Source organism: Haliotis rufescens, unplaced genomic scaffold (assembly GCF_023055435.1).
Source record: "Haliotis rufescens isolate VD_foot unplaced genomic scaffold, xgHalRufe1.0.p SCAF_31, whole genome shotgun sequence".
In the NCBI taxonomy this organism is placed as follows: domain Eukaryota; kingdom Metazoa; phylum Mollusca; class Gastropoda; order Lepetellida; family Haliotidae; genus Haliotis; species Haliotis rufescens.
Genome location: NW_025964013.1, coordinates 5499773 through 5521837, shown reverse-complemented (window position 1 = coordinate 5521837; position 22065 = coordinate 5499773). Strand labels below are relative to the sequence as shown.

The following is a 22065-nucleotide window of genomic DNA, read 5'->3' as shown; positions in this document are numbered from 1 at the left end:
GTGAAGTCATTGGCGTCACGTTTCTTGATTGTGACGTCATCCAATATTATGTTTATGCTATTTGTAACTCAGTGACCTCCGTTGTAATTTTTTTTTCTTTATACTGTTTATTAATAAAGTCACGAACGTGGTTTCTTTAAACACAAATGTCCTTGTGCATCACAATTTATGATAGTAAAACAAAAGACAGTGTCGAATAAAGAATTTCTGTACCAGAATTTTCATGTGAAATATATCAGGCAGGTTTTGCAAAATCTAAAATGGCTGTTACTGACGGTATACGGGCTCATATGGGGGTTAGTCGTTCTGCTCTCTGATTGGTCAATCTCACTTTGAGGCATAATTAAAAAGTATAGCACATAGTTTTACATCGTTTATCTTTAATAATGTGTTATTAGAAAGATCACTCCGGTTTTTAAATTTTGTAATATTCTTAATAATATTTTCTAAGCTTACGGTGCTGCATGACAAGTACACTAGTATTCCTGGATAACTTGCTTGAAAATGAAACCCCAAGGTATTTATATAATGTGACAGTTACAATTGTTTCCTTCGAAAGACCAGTTTTATCCATATTAACATTAAGTTTCCATTTCTCACAGTATATTACTAACTGACTGATCAAATGTGAACCTTCATAGTACTTGAAAACATAACAATATTTGTTGTCGTTTGTACTAGTCCGGACTTATGCCAGTGTTATGGTGCAAACCCACTGAGATACCACACCGCAGTTTAACATGGATCCTCTACTCAGACCTCAGACTTGTTGTATGTCTTTAAGGGTATGTTGTATGGCAGGGTAAAACAAGTACATCTGTTAAAGTCCTGTCGCATTACACAATCAGGGAACTGGGCAAATGCTCTATCCACTGGACCACGGAGGTGTCCTGTGTTCGGCTTCAGGGGAGGGGGTGACTGGAAGAATATATTAATGAGTCGAAAAGTATTATATCTGGTTAGGTCTACAACTACAGGGTACGTTGCATGCTGTTCAAGGTAAATACAAACTGGTTTAGATTTTGATAGTTATTTCGCTGTTTAATGTTTGGATGAAAATGAGAAACGTAAACACAGCCTCAACGTTTTTATGAAAACGAATTAGGTCAACTGTGATTAGTCCAAACATGGAAATATATGGCGGCTGCATGTAATTGTATTTCAAATCAGTTGTGAGTATTTGATGTGTATTTGATACTCTCTGTGTTATACAGTAGACTGAAGATGGTGAACAAGACCACTCTCCTCCAAGCCTTCGCCATTCTGGTGCTTCCGGTGTTTTTGGTGACAGTGATCTTCAACATCCTCGCCGGTCTCCCAGGCACAGGTAAACATGGGGCATCACAACAGGGCATGTGAGCAGGGTGCAGAGTTGCGTCCTAGGCCTGGCGGGATCCGATGTTCATTGGTTCCAATTCCAAATTCGACCTCATCTTGATCTGTGGTCTGTTAGAACTGCAACCGCGGGACAAAAAGTGTGTGGTCTACGAAACTGCTGGGCAAAAGAAAGTATACACCAATATTTGATGGTGGCTAAAGCTGACACAAACAACAAATGGTTATTCGACGATGATGTATATGACAGGGTATTACAGTTTTGTTTCGGACATGTTGGCAGTGTTGCGGCGACTCGATGCCCAGCAGCGTTTGGATAACGTTTATAATTTTTTATCAAATCCAATTTTCAGGTGCTGAATTTTTGTTCCCCGGCCGTTTACTTTTTTGGCTTTTGTCAGTTTTGGATTTTCTTCCACATTAAGATGTCAGTGCCATGCAGTTGTGAAGCACGATCTAGTAGACCTACTTCTGCCTCTTGCTACCTTGTGTTCATATATTCAATATTAGTCTTTTACAAATGGGCCAAACCTTTACAGACATAATGTATGTTATATGATTTACTAGTGATATGTAATTAATTACATCATCAAAGAAACACGTAAATACGTTCCTTATATCACTTTGATTGTAACCAATATACCTCAATTTCAGGTGCTTTCGTGTTTCTGACCACAACTGCCGCAATCTCTGACCGGTTCATCTCACAAATAACCCCCGCCGGCTTCACATTCATCATCTGGGGCCTGATATACGTCTGGCAGCTCGTGTGGATCATCTACGAGCTGACCCTTCTCTGCCGGAAGTCGGCCTCGGGGGAACCCCTCTTTCTGAAACCGATCCTCCTGACGACAGCATTCTTCGGCATCTACATCCTCAGCCTCGTCCTCAATGTGTTCTGGTTGTTCATGTTCGACCGAGAGTTAATAGGACTGGCATTCGTGGTTCTGGCTGGCATCTCAGTCACTCTCTACATCTGCCTCGGCCTGTCCTACCTAGCTATGTACAAGAACAGGTTCATCCTGTCCAATCAAAGTCGGAGGGTAGATATTGTCCTCATCTCTATATTTGTCCACAATGGTCTGGCCCTGTACGCCGCATGGACAACTGTGGCCACCTTCATCAACATGGCCATCGTCATCACCTACCAGTCTCTGCCCCCAATTGACCCGGGTACTGCCTCAACCATTGCTCTCGGCTTCCTGGCTGCTGTCATCATCATCTACGTGGTCGTCGACCTCTCCGTATTTGACAAGTATACCCGCTACACCTTCACGCCCTATCCTGTCGTCATCTGGGCGTTTGTGGGCATCATTGCAAGAGGCTATAATTTGCTTGACGCTAATACTATCTTTATCTTTGTCCTGTTGGCGCTGACTGTGGTGGCTTTCCTTGTGAAGATCGCATTAGCCATCTACAGAGCAATGACACAGCCGCTGTTTCCTCCTCCTGGGTCCGGGCCCGATGAGACCAAGGGAGAAGAGGTGACTCCGGAGGAAGACATGGAGAAGGCGACCACCACTGTGGAGCCCTCGGTCACAACGAATGAGGTTGAACATGAGTAGAGTGAACATGGAACTGATGACTTGAAACCAGTTTTAAGGATTATCCATGACAATTTCTGCTAACTTGACTTCGGCAACATCCAAGTCTCACGATTCAGATGACTAAAATAGTCCCAAGACCAGTCGTGTCGGGTGGTGGTATATATTCGTTTCTCAGTGCAGGTGCCCTTTGATATCACGATAAGATAAGACACTAAGTCTTGATCAAGTGAACACGAACGGGGACGTTCTTTTTGACAGGGTTGCCATCATGAGTGGTGATAGCTCACGTGAATGAACCTCACATTTAGATCTACGCTTTTTCTTTAATATGGCTCTGCATATAGATATTTTAATGTTGATTATATAGTTATATTTGCCACCATCTTGAAAGACATTTTCACTCACTTGCATTTATTAAATATATTATCGTAATATATGATAAATATGAATGCCATTAACAAACATATCGCTATGATAATGGATCGGTATTTTCGAGCAATTTTACACCTTTATTTTGCAGATGAATAATAATGGCCGACGGTGCTGTAGCTCACCTGGTAATTCAGCCTGATATTTTCATTGACAGTTCATTACCATTCTGTTGTTTTAGTGTTGCACAGATTTGCAATGTAATCAAAGTGTCACCAGTGATTCATCAGGAGATTGAAGCTTTTTTTTTTAACGTTGTCTGTGGTCGCCGAAGCACAGGTGGACAGCAGGACATCTGCGTAGACAGTGAGTTGGACAGCAGGACATATTTGTAGACAGTGACTTGGACAGCAGGACATCTTTGTAGACAGCCAGGTGGTCAGTAGGACGTCTTTGTAGACAGTCAGGTGGACAGGCGGACATCTTTGTAGCCAGTCAGACATCTTTGTAGACAGTCAGGTGGTCTGTAGGATATCTTTGTAGACAGCCAGGTGGACAGAAGGATATCTTTGTAGACAGCCATGTGGTCAGTAGGATATCTTTGTAGACGGTCAGGTGGACAGCAGGACATCTTTGTAGACGGTCAGGTAGTCAGAAGGATACCTTTGTAGACAGCCATGTGGTCAGTAGGATATCTTTGTGGACAACCAGGTGGACAGTGGGATATCTTTGTGGACAACCAGGTGGACAGTAGGATATCTTTGTAGACAGCCAGGTGGTCAGAAGGACATATTTGTAGACAGTCAGGTGGACAGAAGGATATCTTTGTAGACAGCCATGTGGTCAGTAGGATATCTTTGTAGACGGTCAGGTGGACAGTAGGATATCTTTGTAGATAGCCAGGTGGACAGTAGGATATCTTTGTAGACAGCCAGGTGGACAGAAGGATATCTTTGTAGACAGCCATGTGGTCAGTAGGATATCTTTGTAGACGGTCAGGTGGACAGCAGGACATCTTTGTAGACGGTCAGGTAGTCAGAAGGATACCTTTGTAGACAGCCAGGTGGTCAGAAGGATATCTTTGTAGACAGCCATGTGGTCAGTAGGATATCTTTGTGGACAACCAGGTGGACAGTGGGATATCTATGTGGACAACCAGGTGGACAGTAGGATATCTTTGTAGACAGCCAGGTGGACAGAAGGATATCTTTGTAGACAGCCATGTGGTCAGTAGGATATCTTTGTAGACGGTCAGGTGGACAGTAGGATATCTTTGTAGACAGCCAGGTGGACAGTAGGATATCTTTGTAGACAGCCAGGTGGACAGAAGGATATCTTTGTAGACAGCCATGTGGTCAGTAGGATATCTTTGTAGACGGTCAGGTGGACAGCAGGACATCTTTGTAGACGGTCAGGTGGTCAGAAGGATACCTTTGTAGACAGCCAGGTGGTCAGAAGGATATCTTTGTAGACAGCCATATGTGGTCAGTAGGATATCTTTGTGGACAACCAGGTGGACAGTGGGATATCTTTGTAGACGGTCAGGTGGTCAGAAGGATATCTTTGTAGACAGCCAGGTGGTCAGAAGGATATCTTTGTAGACAGCCAGGTGGTCAGTGGGATATCTTTGTGGACAACCAGGTGGACAGTAGGATATCTTTGATCTTTGTAGACAGTCAGGTGGACAGCAGGACATCTTTGTAGACAGTCAGGTGGTCAGTAGGACATCTTTGTAGACAGTCAGGTGGTCAGCAGTATATCTTTGTAGACAGTCAGGTGGTCAGCAGGATATCTTTGTAGACAGCCAGGTTGTCGGTAGGATATCTTTGTAGACAGTCAGGTGGTCAGTAGGTCATCTTTGTAGACAGTGAGTTGGACAGCAGGACATATTTGTAGACAGTGATTTGGACAGCAGGACATCTTTGTAGACAGCCAGGTGGTCAGTAGGACATCTTTGTAGACAGTCAGATGGTCAATAGGTCATCTTTGTAGACAGCCAGGTGGTCAGTAGGACATCTTTGTAGACAGTCAGGTGGTCAGTAAGACATCATTGTAGACAGTCAGGTGGTCGGTAGGATATCTTTGTAGACAGTCGAGTGGTCAGTAGGACATCTTTGTTGACAACCAGGTGGACAGTAGGACATCTTTGTAGACAGTCGGGTGGTCAGTAGGACATCTTTGTAGACAGTCGGATGTTCAGTAGGACATCTTTGGAGACAGTCGGGTGGTCAGTAGGACATCTTTGTAGACAGTCGGGTGGTCAGTAGGACATCTTTGTAGACAGTCGGGTGGTAAGTAGGACATCTTTGTAGACAGTCGGATGTTCAGTAGGACATCTTTGGAGACAGTCAGGTGGTCAATAGGACATCTTTGTAAACAGTCATATGACGAGTACACACATGACGGGGGACAAAGTAACCACCCTGAAAATTTGATTCTGTTCCCAAAACCAGTACATTTATAGTTCAGTGTCTGGTTTTTCCCGAACCGTTTTCTGTCTCTACCAAATATCCACCTCCCCATAAATGCCGGACCCCCACCCCGTTCATAGTCTCCGGAATACTACGTAGTCTTGTTCTTGTTTTGAGCGGGAATACATGGCGATACCAGATACATATCGATGTTCTAGGATGTGTCTGAATACTGCTATCAACTTACTAATAACTTCAGCCAGGTGTTTTAATATTTAATTTAGGACCGAGGCTCCACTTTCTTCAACCTGCAGTGACACACCTGAGGGGACCATCTCAAAACCCATGCGATGTTTTAAAGTCGATTCATTTCAACAAGAGATGGTTAGAAACGCCATTAAGACTCTGTATAAACAAAATATCTATGAATCTCTCCGTACTCTAAAAACATATATGGAGACAAATCATTCTTTGACCATTTCAAAATATCAGTTATGGAAATTGCTACACCAATTTGGTTTCCGTTACAAAAAAGTAGGCTCCGACAATAGACATGCATTATGCGAGAGGTCTGATTGTTCGCCTAAGGAACCATTTCTTACGCACAATACGAGAAAAACGTTACGAGGGTTATGAGCCCGTATACTTGGACGAAACGTGGGTAAACGCTTCCCATACCACAGGAACACAATGGTTCCCTAGCTCCTCCTCTGATTTCTGTGCAGGAAATTGCCACTTGGCAAGGGTGAGCGGCTTATTGTGCTCCATGCTGGCTGCAAGAGTCGGGGATTCCTACCAGGCTGTTCGCTAGTCTTCAAGGCAAAATCCAAGGACAACCGAGACTATCATACCGAAATGAACGGAGCGGTATTCCTAGAATGTGTTAAAACTCAACTGCTACCGGTATTGCTCCCCAAGAGTCTGGTTGTCATGGACAATGCTCCATATCATGGCGTTCAGGTACCTAACACAAAAGCCCCAACGTCTAACAGTAGGAAGGGCGATATGACAGACAGACAGACAGATAAATTTATTCGATACTTTAGGCCACCGGCCCATAATACAATGGAAATATACTGTATATATATTTGCATGCTGAATAGATTTAATAATGATTTACCGTTTCCTTTCGATATTCATGACTTGGGAGAGAAATTTACCTAAGCTTTTTTATAATTTGTTCGTTTTCAGCTGACAAAAGTCTTATAAAATTCTCAATAGAGGGAGGGGTAACGAGACGCTTGGGAAAAGAGTTTCTTCTTGCTCTAGAATACTGGTCATAAATCATGAGAACATGGAATTCATCTTCAGCATGGTTATGTCCCTTTGAAAAACAGAAAGTGCATACACGTTCATTATATGGGATGTTGTTGTGACGCCCCAGTTCAACAGCAAGTCTGAAATTATTACACCGGAACATGGCTATAAGTCTACGTTGGTAAGAAGACATAACACAAGTAATATATGATTCCACATTTAGTAATGAATTGAACTGTGAGTAGTAATTGCATTTCGTAGATGATGACAGGGAAAAGTGCCAATATTGATTGAGGCAGTCGTAAAATCTTCGTTTAAAATATGTCATGAAATGTTGAATATTACCAATGTCTTGGTTTAGCCAAACAAAACCAAATCCAAACTGGAATAAAATCATTCTAATGTGTGATACAAGTCAAGTTTTAATCCATATCATCAAATAACCGCCCGTTTAGTACATGGACATCACGTGTGCAACATAATTTTGCTCGTTTGACACCGTAACTGTTGTGTCGAGTGTCATCCTTTGTTTTACGGGGAATATCGAACCCAGCAGTTGGATAGTCATCACTGTTCTCATGGATGAAGTTGAGGTCATCAGCTGGGATATAATCCAGAAATGTACGCATCCTTGCATTGAAATCTCCAGCAAGTAGTGGGTTATGATTGTTATAGATATTTTTGATTGTCTCAATATATCCCTCAAGACGACTTATTGGATCAATGTTAGCCTCATTATTAACAGGGGAGTTTTCAGGCGAGATATAAACACATATTGAAACTGAATCTTTTTTGTAATCCAAAATAACTTCTTTGAAAGTGCAACACAACACAGTCGATAAATGAATGACATATTCGACGAATAAGATTGTTCTTGATTAAATTATCTTTCACCAATACGGTTACACCACTACTGTAACGGCCACGTTGTTTATGTTTAGGTCGACAAAAGTTAAATGATTGAAAACGGACAATAGATCAAGTCATCTTCCTGCTTAACAAACGACTCACAGAAACTAATAATGTCGCATCTACTGCAGAACTGTTTAAAATCACTAAATGAAGAGCTCGCGTGTTTGTACAATCCATCAATATTCCAACTGAGAATACTATAACTTGTGCCTTGGCCTTTTCATCTCCATCTCCATGATATGATAGAATGGTTGACACACAAAGCAATACCGTATCCACAAAAGGCAACGAAACCTGTTCTGTATGATATTATAAAGTCTAATAAAACCTCACCTGTCTTTAAAGATGACGAGTATCTTAAAGAACATGGCCATTCAGTTTTGCGATTGCCGCCCTATCATTGCGATTTAAACCCAATAGAACTAATTTGGGGTACCATTAAATCGGATGTTGCCAGGCAAAATACAACATTCAAACTGTGGGATGTACAGAAACTGGTTCAACAATCAATAGACACCATCACGCAGGAAACGTGGCAAAAGTGTGTTGAGAAAGTTGAGAATGAAATAGAGAGACAATATTGGGATCATAGTGGATTGGACCATGCCACAATCAAGCCAGTGATCATCAGGGTAGACTCGGACAGCGGCGGTAGCGATTCGGACAACAGCGACACCGATTCCGAATGCACTGTCACGGCTTCAGAAACCTGCAACAGTGACTCAGATTGAACACCCAAAACGTCTTTTGAGATGACCCCCATATACGGTGCACATGGTTGTTCATTACCTGGCTGCTCCATGAGCGACTGGTCCTCCCTGGTGTGGGATGGCGATAAATGTCAACAATATGATGATCGTTTGTTGAACAGTTGTTTTATTCGGTTGTCCAAAATTATGAGACAAACCATCAGAGTTGGTCTGTCCAATTCATGTCGCTGTGCACATTTTGGTTTTGTTGCAATTATTGATTTTGAGTTAGTGAGCAATTCATCGGTCTCAGATAGAATCAAACGGACTGTACTTGTTTTTAAACATTATTTGTGTCCCTTAATGTATTCATTCCGGTTGAGATTCAGGGAAGAATTAGTCCCCTCCCTCCCATGCGCGTCACGGGAGGAGGCCGCAACTACAAGAGAGGATCGGCTGGTCAGTTTCGGTGGCTGTTCAAAACGTGTCATCGTACGACCACAAGTCGTTGCTGATGTATTCAGTCACTCACTAATCATAACAGACCCCCGCAAAATAGCTATGACATTGCTGATTGGGGCGAAAAACAACGGTCATACACTTATGTATATGTGAGCTTTTGTGTATTTAGATATGAATGTCCTTTGTAGTTTATATTCGACGTAAGCACTGTTACAACTGATAAACGGCAATGTCTTTGTGGCCTTGAACATAGAGCAGGGATTGCCGAGTGATTGAGGGTGACACATTCGTTGTGCCGAGTTACCTTATTGGCTCGCTGACCGTTCTTCCGAATCCAACATCAGAGATTTTGCAGCTGAATATCAAACCTTACCAGAGACGTAACGTCTATGATCTGCGTTCTTTGAGTTTCGATCTCATAACGTTGAGATGTTGGGATATCTTCTTTTTAAACTCACTGAATCTTAACCTGACACTTCCCCGGCCGCATCATACCAAAATACATTAAAATATAGTACTTGTTACCCTGCCTGGCGCATTAAAGGGCTAAAACAAGGACTGGTCGGCTAGGAATCAGTATACTGTGTCTGAGTGGGGTTTCATGTTAAACTGTAGCATGGTATCTCAGTGGCCTAGCACTTTCAATTCAGCATACTTCCGGTATAGCGCGCGCACGCACACAGGCACAGAGGCACACATCGCTATATAAGTGCAATGATATTGGACGCAACGTTAAACCCCATTTTTCCTCACGAAACGTTCAATGAAGAAAAGACTCAGAATATTATGAGTTAAGATTTTAATCAAATAAGTTATATTTATATATACAGATTAGAGCATCATTGCTTTTCAAAGTTAAATATAAATAATAACACGCTTCTATTACAAAATACAATACAATATGTAAAAATGTCGAGAAATAAATCAAACAAGAAAATCAATTCTTGATCATGAGTTGAACACCTGGGAGATAGTCACACTTCAAATCATTGACTGCATTGCATATTACGCACATCTAAATATGTACCATGTATATGTTATTGTGTTGTCAGGCTTGTTCTGATAACAGAACATGCTTCAAAGAAGGGCGATAACTCGTGTTGTTGAGATTTGTATTTGACACGTTACTCGTTAATAGGGACAAATGCGAAACGAATCCGATCTTGTGAACAATGTGTTCACAACACTGGGAATATGATATAAATGCGACTTTGGCAATTCGCCAGCATAAAAATGTTTAAATACATCGTCTCCAGCTTATGAGTGTTTTCTTGTTTAACGCTGCACTCAACAATAGTCCAGTTATGTGACGGCGGTCTGTTAATAATCGAGTCTGGAACAGACAATCCAGTGATTACATTCATGACCATCGATCTACTGGATACGTGGCATGCATCCTCCAAGTAAGACAGCCTGACCACCCAATCCCGATAGTCGACCCTTAGGACAAGCATGGGTTGCTGAACACCAATACTGATACTGATCTTCACGGGTTTCACCAGTTTATGAAACGTGTTGATGACGTCAGGCCATGCCGACAGTGTCCTGCTTCTCCGGCATGGTAATGTTCGTGGATGAGGTAAACACAGGTTTGGACTTGCTTCTGATGATGACGAAGACTATCTTGGCAATGAGAGCTAACACGCCTATCACTATGAGTACAATGGTGAAGATAGAGTTCCCGCGAGCAGCGTCAAAGTTCTTGGCCAGGCTGCCTGAGAGAGCCCACACGATGACGCCATAAGGCGTGATGGTATACCGACTGTATCTGTCGAATAGGAAGAGGTCGGTGATGACGAAGAGGAACAAGGCGGCGGTGATGAAGCCGAGGGAGATGGAGGACGCGGTGCTCTGGTCGATGGCGGGGTTAGCTCTGTAGGCAATCACAAAGCCCATGTTGAGGAAGGAAGCAATGGTGGTCCAAGCCGCATAGATTCCAAGCCCGTTGTGGACGAATGCACGCACTAAAGTGTCCTCAATCTTAAGATTGAGTTTAGCCAGGACCTCCATGTTGTTATCCAGGGAGGTGTAGGAGATCCACAGGCAGATGTACAGGGTGAAGGCAATGGCGAACAGGAAGCTGAAAGCCAGCTCGATGAGTTGGCGGTCAAACAGCAGGAGCCAGCTGATGTTGAGGAACATGTTCAGGATGTACATTCCGAAGAAGGCGGGGGGCAGAAGAACGGGGTTGAGGTAGAGAGGTCCTTCTGGACTCTTCCTGCAGATGCGGACCAATGAGTAGACAATCCAGACAGCCTGCCAGGCATAGATGAGGCCCCATATGCTGAAGGTCCAGCCGGCGGGAGTGATCTCGATGTAGAATACGTCCGAGATGTCCCCTGTGGAATTTAGGAAGACGCCTGCAAGAAACACAAAGTAAAAACATCCACAGCTTGATTAATGAGTCTTATATTCAAAATAACAACCCATAACGGGTTCGCACAGGAGTGCACTGAGCACAATTCAAACAAATACTGATCTTGTTACTTTAACGCTTTATCCGAAAGATTAACTACTTCAAATAGCCACATCAGATGAGATGATCATTGGACGCTTTTTACGTCTCAGTCGGATGACTAATATCTGATGGCAACGAAATTAACAGAAATCCATGATGCGAGGCTTCAACACGCAGCCACATCACCCGTCTGTGGCATCAGCACAATATAAGACCCACTTAGGAGCGATAGAGAGTGAAAGATTAAAGACAAAAATTAGAGACAAATCTTAAAGAGTCGCACATCACTATATTTTCATAATACGTGATATATGTTCGCCCTGTAAAGGTGAGTTGATTTTAACGGCGCTTTGAACAGTTTTCCAGTCATATCATGACGTTTCAGCAATGTAGTGGTGGGGGTGGTGGGGGTGGTGGGGGTGGGGGAAGCCCGTAGTGATGCAGGTCTAACATTAAACATACCACTTACATAGTAAAATAAACATGGACATACTACCACATTTATTGGTGTAAACACAGAAATACAAATTTTGCTCAACTGCTATTTGACATTTCAACATTTCAAGAAATTATAACTTTCCACATTATTTCTTCAATGGTCACTGAAGCGGACGTAGAATATCTTTATAATGTTCTTGTCAGAAGTAATAGCCTACTCTCCTCATCAGCGTTATTATACAACACATTTCACGTTAAATCAAAAGATAAACACACTCAAACAAATTTACCAAATGCATATATTTCTCATGGAAATTTCCCCTAATCCCAATAGTCCAAAATTATCACCACCAAAGACTCATGCTTGTCTACAGCACATAGGAAAGACATACCATGCGCCCACAGTCGTCACTGACCTACCTATGCTAGTATCTGACGCCAGTCCGTTGAAGGCGGCGGTGAGTATGAAGGCGAGGAGAGCCCCTACATTGAGGGCCTGCAACAACATTGGCGGGACCGACTTCATCATGGGCGATCACAACCACACCTGAAACACAACACCTTCTGATTATGTATAGCTTTATCATACAATTTGCTGCAACATTAGCCAAATGATCGGTCCATCTAGCTAGTGAAATCCCGTACACCTATCTGTCTACATCCATGTATATCCTTGGGTACAATGTGTGAAGCCCATTTCTGGTGTTCCCCGCTGGGATATTGTGGAAATATTGCTTAAAGCGGCGTAAAACCATACTCCCTCACTCCGATGTATATCCTGGGATGTATCTGTATAGCATATTTGGAGTAAGAGGTCAATTATACTAAATGAGGTAACTATAGTAACGAATAGATCAGTAAACAAACATTTAGTCCCAGAATTAAGGTGATCTTATTTAAAAATATATATGTACAAAATCCAAACTATAATCAAAATGGAGCCGGGGACAATGGTTAATTTCAGGGGTGAGGCAGTCAAGACTTGCCAAATTTGTTTTTAATTTATTCTCTGGGAAACACAAGGACTGACAGGTTAGTATATGAATTTGTCTAGTCTAGAATGGGTTAAACAGTTAAATAACAGTAATATTGAAAACGAATTATAGCATGACTATGGTATCGCGGTATCGGTACATTTCGTAATCCACATAACCTGTCGATTGTTTTCTTATGTAATTCTGAGCAGGATACTTCTTCACTTGACTCGTTGCGGTATGACTCGGCTCCTCGTAAGTATACACGTTAACATTTTTATGATAGTTTCTGGAATGTTTTGAAGTGGAACAAAGAAAAATAAACATTTTGAGTACGACATTCTATGAAGATTTAACACACGCATTTTAACTATATGCTGAATACTAATCGAGTTTTCTAAAATTGATATTACAAGGGGCGAGTTTTTGTGTTTCATTTATTACTTACCGCTTATAACCTTTTAAAACTTCATTTGATGGAACTGTGGGAGTCCCCGTCTTAACTAGGTCAAGCGGATGACAGTATGTATCCATAGTGTGTGACACACGGCATACTCCATTTGAGTTTATCAGAATAAAACGTCTTCAATTACTACTGTACAACGGAAAAAGAGACCAGCTGGATCGGATGGACATGCTCGCTGACTTGGTTGATGCATGTCATCGTATCCCATTTGCGTGGATCTATGCTAGTGTTGTCAGTCTCTAGATTGTCTGGTCCAGACTCGATTATTAACAGACCATCGTAAACGTGACCATTGTAAACATCAAACATACAAACCTAACAACGGCCTACACACCTTTAGATTTCCGCCCCGAAACGTCACAATACACTATGACGTAAATTGTTACAGTTTGTTGAAAGATACATAGGCGAACAATGCCATGTGACGTCAGCCTGCGTGGAGTCATCGAGTGTGCGTGCATAACGGTCTTATCTGTCATCTCTACACGTATAACATCGATGTTGAGAGTTTTCTATATTTGTTAACCTAGTTCCGGTGGTACATATACACGCGCTTTGGGATTAAACAATGTGTAAAACCAGCTTATTGTTATTTAGGTATCCCCTGTATAATGGGACACTTCCGGTGAAAACTACGACTTTTGCCGATGTTTCCAACATCGGCAATGTTGGGGTGATGTAATACCGAGTAAGAATTACGCCCCTTATTGTAAACAATCATGGCGACTGGCAGACAGCTGTGGTCGATTCAAAAAGGTGAAAGACCGGTAATCACACCAAAATATTAAAATCAAACGTGCTCATCCACCACAACTACCCAGCTTGCCATGTTTACTTTGGTGATCCTTGCAAGGACGACGACTGTCCTCTTTTTCGAAACACCAAACTCGGCAAATACGCAAGCAGAGATGGAAGGAAGAGCGAAGGATGGTCGAGCTCGGGGAACTTCTCTCCAATCTCGTCGCTTGCAAATTGGGCCCTATTCCATTAACGTATGGGAATATTGTCGGCGAGATGAGGAAAGGACTTAGCGGCTGTTTGTGCGTGAAATGTCAGACAATGTGGGCAAATAAACATGGTTCCATACGGGAAGACGCACAGGGAGAAGAAGGGGAAGTCAGGGATGCCATGTTTTGTTATCAACACAAAGCTTGGAACAGGTAAATTTTTATTTTTGTTTTACATTTAATTGACCAATAAAATGCTCTCAAAGTTTTGGCATTCCGATGATGTAAAGCACAAATATTGTCCTGTTTTCGATCATATATTTCAGCGTCATGCCTTTCTTATTGTTCATGTCACGATATCATGTTTTATTAATGTCTTATGTTGTCTTGTTTTTTCAACAAAAGGTAAGTAAGTATAGTAAGGCTTTTTTCCAGTATGCTTCAACATGGGAAAAGGGTCAGACATTGCACGCTTGTGACAGTTGTCCTTGTGTCTAGGGGGTGGGGGTGAAATTTAAGTCAGTATTGCTCCCAGACAGCTATGCCCGATTTATAAAAAGTATTGATTAAACTTAGAATTTTTACTGCCAACTATATGAACAGGCACACATCCCTCCCTCATTCCTAAAAATAATATTAGATACATTCTTATAATTATCATGATTATATTGTGGCTAATATCTATTTACAGCTATGATCGATAGCGTTGGGGGACCAGACAGGATGAATAATCTCCTTTCAACATTAAATATCAAACCAGAGAAGTTTAAAAAGCATGGAACGGAGGGATGGAGGCTATGTTGAAGCTGTTGCCAAAGAGTCGACTCAACAGGCTGCAAATGATTCATTTAGAATGGAGATGGAGTAAGTTCTATACAATGTCATAACAATGTTTGTTTATGAAACTAGTCATTTGTGTTCAAACCAATTGTTAATAACACAATGATACAATAGACATGGTGGATACTCTGAATCAAATGAATTCATTGTTTAATGACGACCGTGTGTGTAGATACTGGAAATCGTCAAATATAAACAAAGAATATCATCTTGTATAGGTGTCGGATATTCAAAAAAAAAAAAATTGAATTTGGAATTCCTGTTTCTCATTGTTGCTCCTGGTCTGGCTTTAACCCATCAGGTTTATTTCTCTACCAGATGCACCTCCTGAAATTAGGTTTATTCTTTTCTATATATTTTTAGTATGTACATGTATAGCTTGTGTTGAATAGTGGGAGATATGTTCAGATGGAAATAAGATTATTTTGAAAATATTCCATTGTACAATGTATATGCAACTATTGTATATCATTTAGAAACAACAAGACACTTTTCCATAGGTTAAATATTTCTGTGGGACATGGAAGATCAATCCATCAGATGGGACTGTAGAATAAGTTGTTCCATGACTGAAATTGTTTCAGCACATAAAAGAACCAATATTAATTCGGGTATAATACATGAAAACAATTTGGATTTCAATTTTTCATTTTTCAGATGATTGATGTCATCCCATTCCTCTACTGTACCAGTAGCTGATGCTAGTTCTGATGATGAAAGTGGACATTCTGACCAGACTCCTTAAGCATCTAACATTGAAAGTCTACCAGTCTCATCTTCAAACAGGTGAGAATTTTGAAAAAATTCAACTAATAGTTTTATTTGATCATGTAGCCAAGTGCATGATTGAGAGTTTAACCAACTAGGCAATCAATCAAAAAGTTGCCAGTTCGAATCCTAGCAAACCCACTTGATGATGCTTGTTGTGTCCTAAGACAAGTCACTTTATCTGCATTGTCTCAGCCCAGCCCAGCCCAGCCCGTTGTATATAGCCATCAACTTAGACTGCAGGTTTACCTGCAATGGTGCAATGGTGCACTGGTGTAACGTCCAAGCGGGAGGACCTTATCCCATTAGCACCATGGAAACCAGGTATAATCACCAAAACATGGGGCACATGCAAGTGGTGGTGGATGAGGAATAGACCTAGACTACCAATCCGAAAGTACAGATGTATCCTAAATCACTTCGGTAGTGCTCGGTTAATGAAATGTACTTCCAAAAGTACCAATCTCAACAGGTTACTGGTATAGTGGTATACTAGACAAAAGAAGTTAAGGATCACCCAATTCTTTTCTATTACTATAGTTAATCTCTCATGCCATTACAGATTAACTATAGTAATTTGAAAGAATCTGCTGATCCGTAACTTCTTTTGAGTAGTATACAATGACGGTCAATAGGAAACAAGTTCAGCCTGAAACTGTTCAGTTTGCAGTTGACAAGTTTTGTAAATGGCTCAGTGGGTTTCCCAATGTATTCCTTGTGGCACATAATGGAAGAAGATTTGATGTTCCTGTATTTTCATCTGCATTGCTAAACATCCAGTGTGAAGCACAATTTTTCAACTGTATCAGGTCTTATTGATAGCCTACCTGTCTTCAAGGCCGTTCCTGGACAATCATCATACAAGCAAGAAAATCTAGCCAAGACCTTTTTGCACTCATCATATGAAGCACACAATGCCATAGAAGATGTAAAGGTCCTTGGTAAGCTTGAATCTCATACAAAGATGAAAATTCAGGAACTTGCTAGGTTTAGTTTCCCACCATCAGCAGTCCACAATCTACTTCTCTTCAACAAAGAAAAGGCCAAACACATCAAAACACTCCATTCTCTCTTAGCCGAAGGGGTCATGAAAATGTCAATTGCCGAGAAAATTGCCAGATCAGGACTGAATCTTGGTCACCTGCGCAAAAATTTTCAGCGTGATAGAGAAGATGGTCTTGGCAATACAGATGTAAAGAAAACCCTTGCGGATGTCATTCCGAAATTAGTCCTCTTTCTCAACAAGGACTATACCAAGCTTACAATCTGGTTGTGTGTAAGGGATGGTTTGGTGACATGCATTTGATACATGTATTGTTCTCATTATAGTACACATATTCATTTTTATCCCCTCTGCATATAATGCGGTTGGATATTGTCATCTGATCTGTCTGTCCATCCATATTTTCGGAGCATACTTGAAGACTGTGAGATATGTTTTATTCGAATTTGGTTCAAGTATTAACAAGGGGATTAAGTGCTGCCTTTTGCTATTTAGGGAATAATTATTTTAAAAAATTTTTTGTTCCTGTTTTCACGTTTTTTTACTTTGACTCTGTTTAGCATGGTTTATGGTGGTTTGTTTGTGCAGCCCATATCTCTAAAACTAATAGGTAAAAAACTAGGCTTAAAACTGTGCACACACAAAGACCAGGTTGTCAACAGGTGCCTTTTTCTAATAAACCTTTTTTATTTTTTTATATATTTTTTGTTTCCATGGCAACAAGTTTGATTTTGACTCATAGTGGTGTGTACCTGACACAGAAATACAAAGTTCCGAATCCCAATTCCATCTTATTGTTTTGATAGCACAATAACTACTCTTTTATACGGACAGACACATTAAATGGAAACAGATGATTTGTTCTTTCAAATTTGTCATCTTCTGATGGTTATGTTAGTCAGAAATTGTTTCTGTGCAGGTCTGACTGATAAACTTGATGTTGATGTATATGTGAAAATAGAAATGCTTGACGACATGCTTTTGTTGTCTCTGGGTGCAGATGTTCATGACCAAAAAAAGGTGATTATGATACTTGGGAATACATGATACTGTCTCTTTGAATTTTAGAGAAACACCTTATGTATATATATGTACTAGACACATACGCTCTTCTGCTCCCAATTTGTACATTGTAAATTGTGTATTCATGAGTACTGTATTGCATGCTTTCAGTGTATATGGTCACGTAATATAGATAATGTGTTGTAAAGAGTGTATTTGTCTATCTATCATCTTCACTTTCAAATCTGTTAGTAATACAGAAATGTATTTATTCATTCATATCTTTATTAGAGATGACTCATTGTTACTGGTAAAAGTACATCATGTTTTGGTAAGAGTCAAAATACATGACCAGGGTTTTTTATGAAAGTACATATCATTCACACACATCCATACACACATTCACACTCACTAGAAGCTTTAGTACTTATGAAGACAGAATGCAGGATATATATTTAGTAACGTTTTGGAATAGCAAATGTTTATATTTTCAAAAGGTTTTCATAAGGAGCCCATTCCGTATAGAATTCAGTCTGTTTGGCTTTATTAAAGTGTCTATATTTTTCTATTTGGTAATAATATTTAACCTCATTTTGGAAATGTGTAATGGTTGGTTGGTTATTTTTCATCTATAAATGTGAAATTTGGCCAATAAGAGTATCAGATAAAAAATATCATCGGTATGGAAATGTTTTGAAAAGCCAAAAAGAATTAGGTCTGAAGTAAGATTTATCTTGCCAGTATGTGGACACTTGGATTCAATCCATTGTGAAAATCTTTTCCAGAAGTTTTTGCTTAGCCTACAGTCCCAAAACAGATGTTGGATAGATTCTGGCTCGGCATTACAGAAAGTGCATAGACAGTTGTCAACAATATGCATCTTGAGTAGATAAGTATTAACAGGTAGAATTCTGTGGAGCAATCTAAGCTGAAAGCATCTAAGTTTAGGGCCTGGAGTAGTTTTGTGTGCTCTGATAAATAAGCTAGGCCAGTTCATATCCATTAAAAGTTCCTCTTCCCACTTGTCAATAACTTTTAAGCTTTCATCGGTTTGACTTATTACATAGTAGTATTTCTTTGAGCCTTTTTTACATGAAAAGAGATTGGCAATAGATATATTTGTATTGTTTGTTGTTTCCAGATGCAGGTCTTTATTAATGCCTAATTGTATCCTGTATGTATTTACTGATCTTGTAATACCATAAAATTCAAGAAAATTTATATTGAAGTATTTCTTACAGAATTGTTGCAATGTCATAAAATTTCCATCATTGCTTAGCAAGCAATGTATGCTGTGTATGTTATTGAGATGAAAGGTTTTGTTATCTAATGATTTGCCATTTATAATAATATTTTTATTGTATAGCAGAGGTTCCCTCAGGAACTCTTCATAATTATTGGGTTTTATTTTATTGCTATATTTAGAAAAGGCAGTAAAACAATCTTTCCAAAATTGTTTTTTTTTTTTTTAGCAAGCTTAAGTGGAAAATCACTTCCCATAAATAGTAAATCAGGAAATTCAGGAGTAGTATTAGTCATTAAAATTTTCCATTTCTTTTCCAAATCAACATTTAGTAACCTTTTTTATCCAGATTATTTTCAAAGCATCAACATATGCAAAAATATTTATCATACCAAGTCCTCCAAGGGAAATAGGTTTACAAGCAACTGTTCTCTTTATTTTGTCTGGTTTATTATCCCATAAAAACTTGAAAAGAATAGTATTTATCTTTCTAAGGAATTCATCTGGGGGACTAGGAAGGGTAAGGAAAAGGAAATTAAGTTTTGAAATGAGCATTGATTTGATAATTGTAATTTTGCCTAATGGGGTTATAATTCTTTTCATCCATCTCTTGGTGGTTTGTTCAATTTCAAAGATTTTGCTTTCAAAGTTAAGTTTAATCATTTTATCTCGATTAGTAGAAAAAACTCGTTGACATGTACATGGGTTTGACATTTCAATTGTGTAATTTTCCAAAATAATCCCCACAACTTCACATTCTTGAGTAGTATTGTCATTATCGTAAAGGACAATTTTTCACAAGTTGAGAATACAGGGGGAAAATCCAAGTGCTTTGTGAGAGATTTTCTTTATTTGAAGTAAATAATATGTAATTCTCACATGTATTATTCATTTAATCTTTATCTTCATTCCATGCTGCAATATTATAACATTTCCGGGGTGAAATGACACACGAGACTTGGTGTGTTTTTTTATGTGAACTGCTGCAAACACACGGGGGGGGGGGGGGGGTTATTAGGATTGGGGTCATAATACTAATAAATAATGGTAAATTGTTTTTCTTATGTCTTGTTTTTATTTTATAGTCACTTCAGACGTTTTTAGAGAAGTGTTTTCATATCTCTGTGTCTTGTTTGTACTTCCAGAGCAATAACAACACTGTCTCAATTGAAGATAGACATGGAAAAAACAAGCATTTCTAAAGTCTAAATACAAGTTCACATGTTGAATGCCTCAATAAACTACTTCTGCATTGAATTTACTGCTTATATTTATAAACTTACATGGTTTCCCTGCTGTTTAATGAAACAGATTAACTGAAAGGTAAATACTGATAAAACTTTAGAATTAAATCCAGGGAAGGATGTAGATGATATAATAAAAGAAAGTGTTTCATGATATTCAACACTGCCCATTATACAGGGAATACCTGAACAGAGGTATTTCGGCGACAGAGTAATAATGTATGTTATTACATCCTACTTTTATTGACTGATTTAAACCAACTTGTATTTAAGTCAAGTATTATAAGCAAGAACGCTTTATAAAATTTATAAATGAAAACAACTATTTAATTCATGAACAGTATACTGGCGTACCATGTATATTACAATGTATGTAGGATATTGTGGCTGAATGTTACTTTTAAATTACATGTCCATTCTATTTTGGGCATATACCTAGCTTATGTAACCTGAGACATAAATAAACTATTTATCTGTCAGTATTTACCTGCTATACACGTGTCTATCAGGGTGTGAACACCATTACTGACTGGGTGTGAACAACATCACTGACGCGATGCATCCAGTGTATGCAGTGAAGTGTGTCGTTACCGCCCTGATCTCAGCATACTGACGCTTACCTTGTAAACAAAGTCGTTATCAGTGTAGTGATTTTATCATTGCTACCAACATGCATCGGAGTGATTTTATGTATCTTATTTTGCAACCAAACCTAAGTGAAGTAATCAGCTTGACTGACAAGACATCGGAATCCTAATGACTTAAAAGAACTTCTTTGATGGGCATTTAGAAGTTGGAGTACCAAGTAAGGATAAGAATTTGTGTGTTGCTTGATAACGGTGTTAGAACCTACACCGAAACGTCGCTCTCAATTGTAATAAAGAAGTTGTTCATCCATAAATTCTTATCCTGACTTAAAAGAAGAAATTACAACACATCTGCTTTCTCAGACATCATTCCGCATAGTCACATATACTGGAAAACCATCTGTTAACTAATATCGGTAGTGGTAATTAATCACATCAGGTGATTGTTGGGGGCAGTAACAATGAACTTTTTTGGCCACATTATTAAACGAATAAACTCAATATTAAATTGGTCGCTTTACATTATCCCTCTGAAGTAGCCCCGAAATACTCTACTCACCTTTCACACTAATCAACGTTGTACATGCAGCAGTGTTGATACAATTGTGGCGACTTGTGGCGTCCTGCGTTCTTAAAGTCAGCGCTTACACAACGCTCCTAAACTCTGAACCTCCGTCGGTGCATGTACTCGAGCACGAGATGCAACGTGACTTCGTGTGTGATCCGCACTGTTGAACAAGCCCACCCCTAGTTCAGTCACAGCCAATTCGGGAAGAATTCAGCTTCTATGGGCTGCGTTTGGGTGAGCTGTTCGCGTGTCACTAACATACATAGTAAATAAGACAAAATTGTTATGGATGAGCAACTTCTTTATTACACCAGGTACATTTTAAATATTTATATATACATCTGAAGAAGTCTTTTGTGATGTAAATGAAAATAAAATATTAAACAAAATATCAGGTACATGCATTTTCCTCGGTATTTGTGTGTGTGTGTGTGTGTGTGTGTGTGTGTGTGTGTGTGTGTGTGTTCGTCATTGTTCGTCTCTTATATATGGTAGTCCATGCTAAAATGATGGATGTTCATGGATGACACTGTGCTAAATGCCTG

At 39.8% G+C, this 22065-nt stretch overlaps 2 protein-coding genes and 1 long non-coding RNA gene across 5 annotated transcripts; 2 read left to right on the top strand and 1 right to left on the bottom strand.

The window, feature by feature from the left end:
* The first annotated feature begins 1218 nt into the window (after window positions 1-1218).
* On the top strand, window positions 1219-8012 carry LOC124126493. Its single transcript, XM_048380553.1, has 2 exons — window positions 1219-1327; window positions 1990-8012. Exons 1-2 carry the CDS (start codon window positions 1225-1227, stop codon window positions 2898-2900), a joined length of 1014 nt encoding a protein of 337 aa, XP_048236510.1. The 5' UTR covers window positions 1219-1224; the 3' UTR covers window positions 2901-8012.
* A 1754-nt stretch (window positions 8013-9766) lies between these two features.
* Window positions 9767-21713, bottom strand: LOC124126487. Of its 2 annotated transcripts, none has more exons than XM_046489930.2 (3): window positions 21512-21713; window positions 12299-12425; window positions 9767-11342 (listed from the first exon to the last, which is right to left on the bottom strand). In XM_046489930.2, exons 2-3 carry the CDS (start codon window positions 12405-12407, stop codon window positions 10507-10509), a joined length of 945 nt encoding a protein of 314 aa, XP_046345886.1. In that variant the 5' UTR covers window positions 12408-12425; window positions 21512-21713; the 3' UTR covers window positions 9767-10506. The 2 variants fall into 2 exon arrangements, with proteins under 2 accessions (XP_046345886.1, XP_046345887.1); XM_046489931.2 differs by lacking the exon at window positions 21512-21713 and adding an exon at window positions 13301-13678.
* Window positions 13944-19854, top strand: LOC124126488. Of its 2 annotated transcripts, XR_007217774.1 has the most exons (4): window positions 13944-14478; window positions 14957-15129; window positions 15763-15891; window positions 16683-19854. It is a non-coding gene; the product is annotated as an uncharacterized LOC124126488 (long non-coding RNA). The 2 variants fall into 2 exon arrangements; XR_006859787.2 differs by lacking the exon at window positions 16683-19854 and having other exon boundaries at window positions 15763-16135.
* Window positions 21714-22065: the final 352 nt, after the last annotated feature.

Coding starts and splice junctions, on each gene's coding strand:
- LOC124126493 (XM_048380553.1), top strand. CDS start 1,225: ATGGTGAACAAGACCACTCTCCTCCAAGCCTTCGCCATTCTGGTGCTT. Junction 1,328..1,989: donor CGCCGGTCTCCCAGGCACAG/GTAAACATGGGG, acceptor CCTCAATTTCAG/GTGCTTTCGTGTTTCTGACC.
- LOC124126487 (XM_046489930.2), bottom strand. CDS start 12,407: ATGATGAAGTCGGTCCCGCCAATGTTGTTGCAGGCCCTCAATGTAGGG. Junction 11,343..12,298: donor GGCGTCAGATACTAGCATAG/GTAGGTCAGTGA, acceptor TGTTTCTTGCAG/GCGTCTTCCTAAATTCCACA.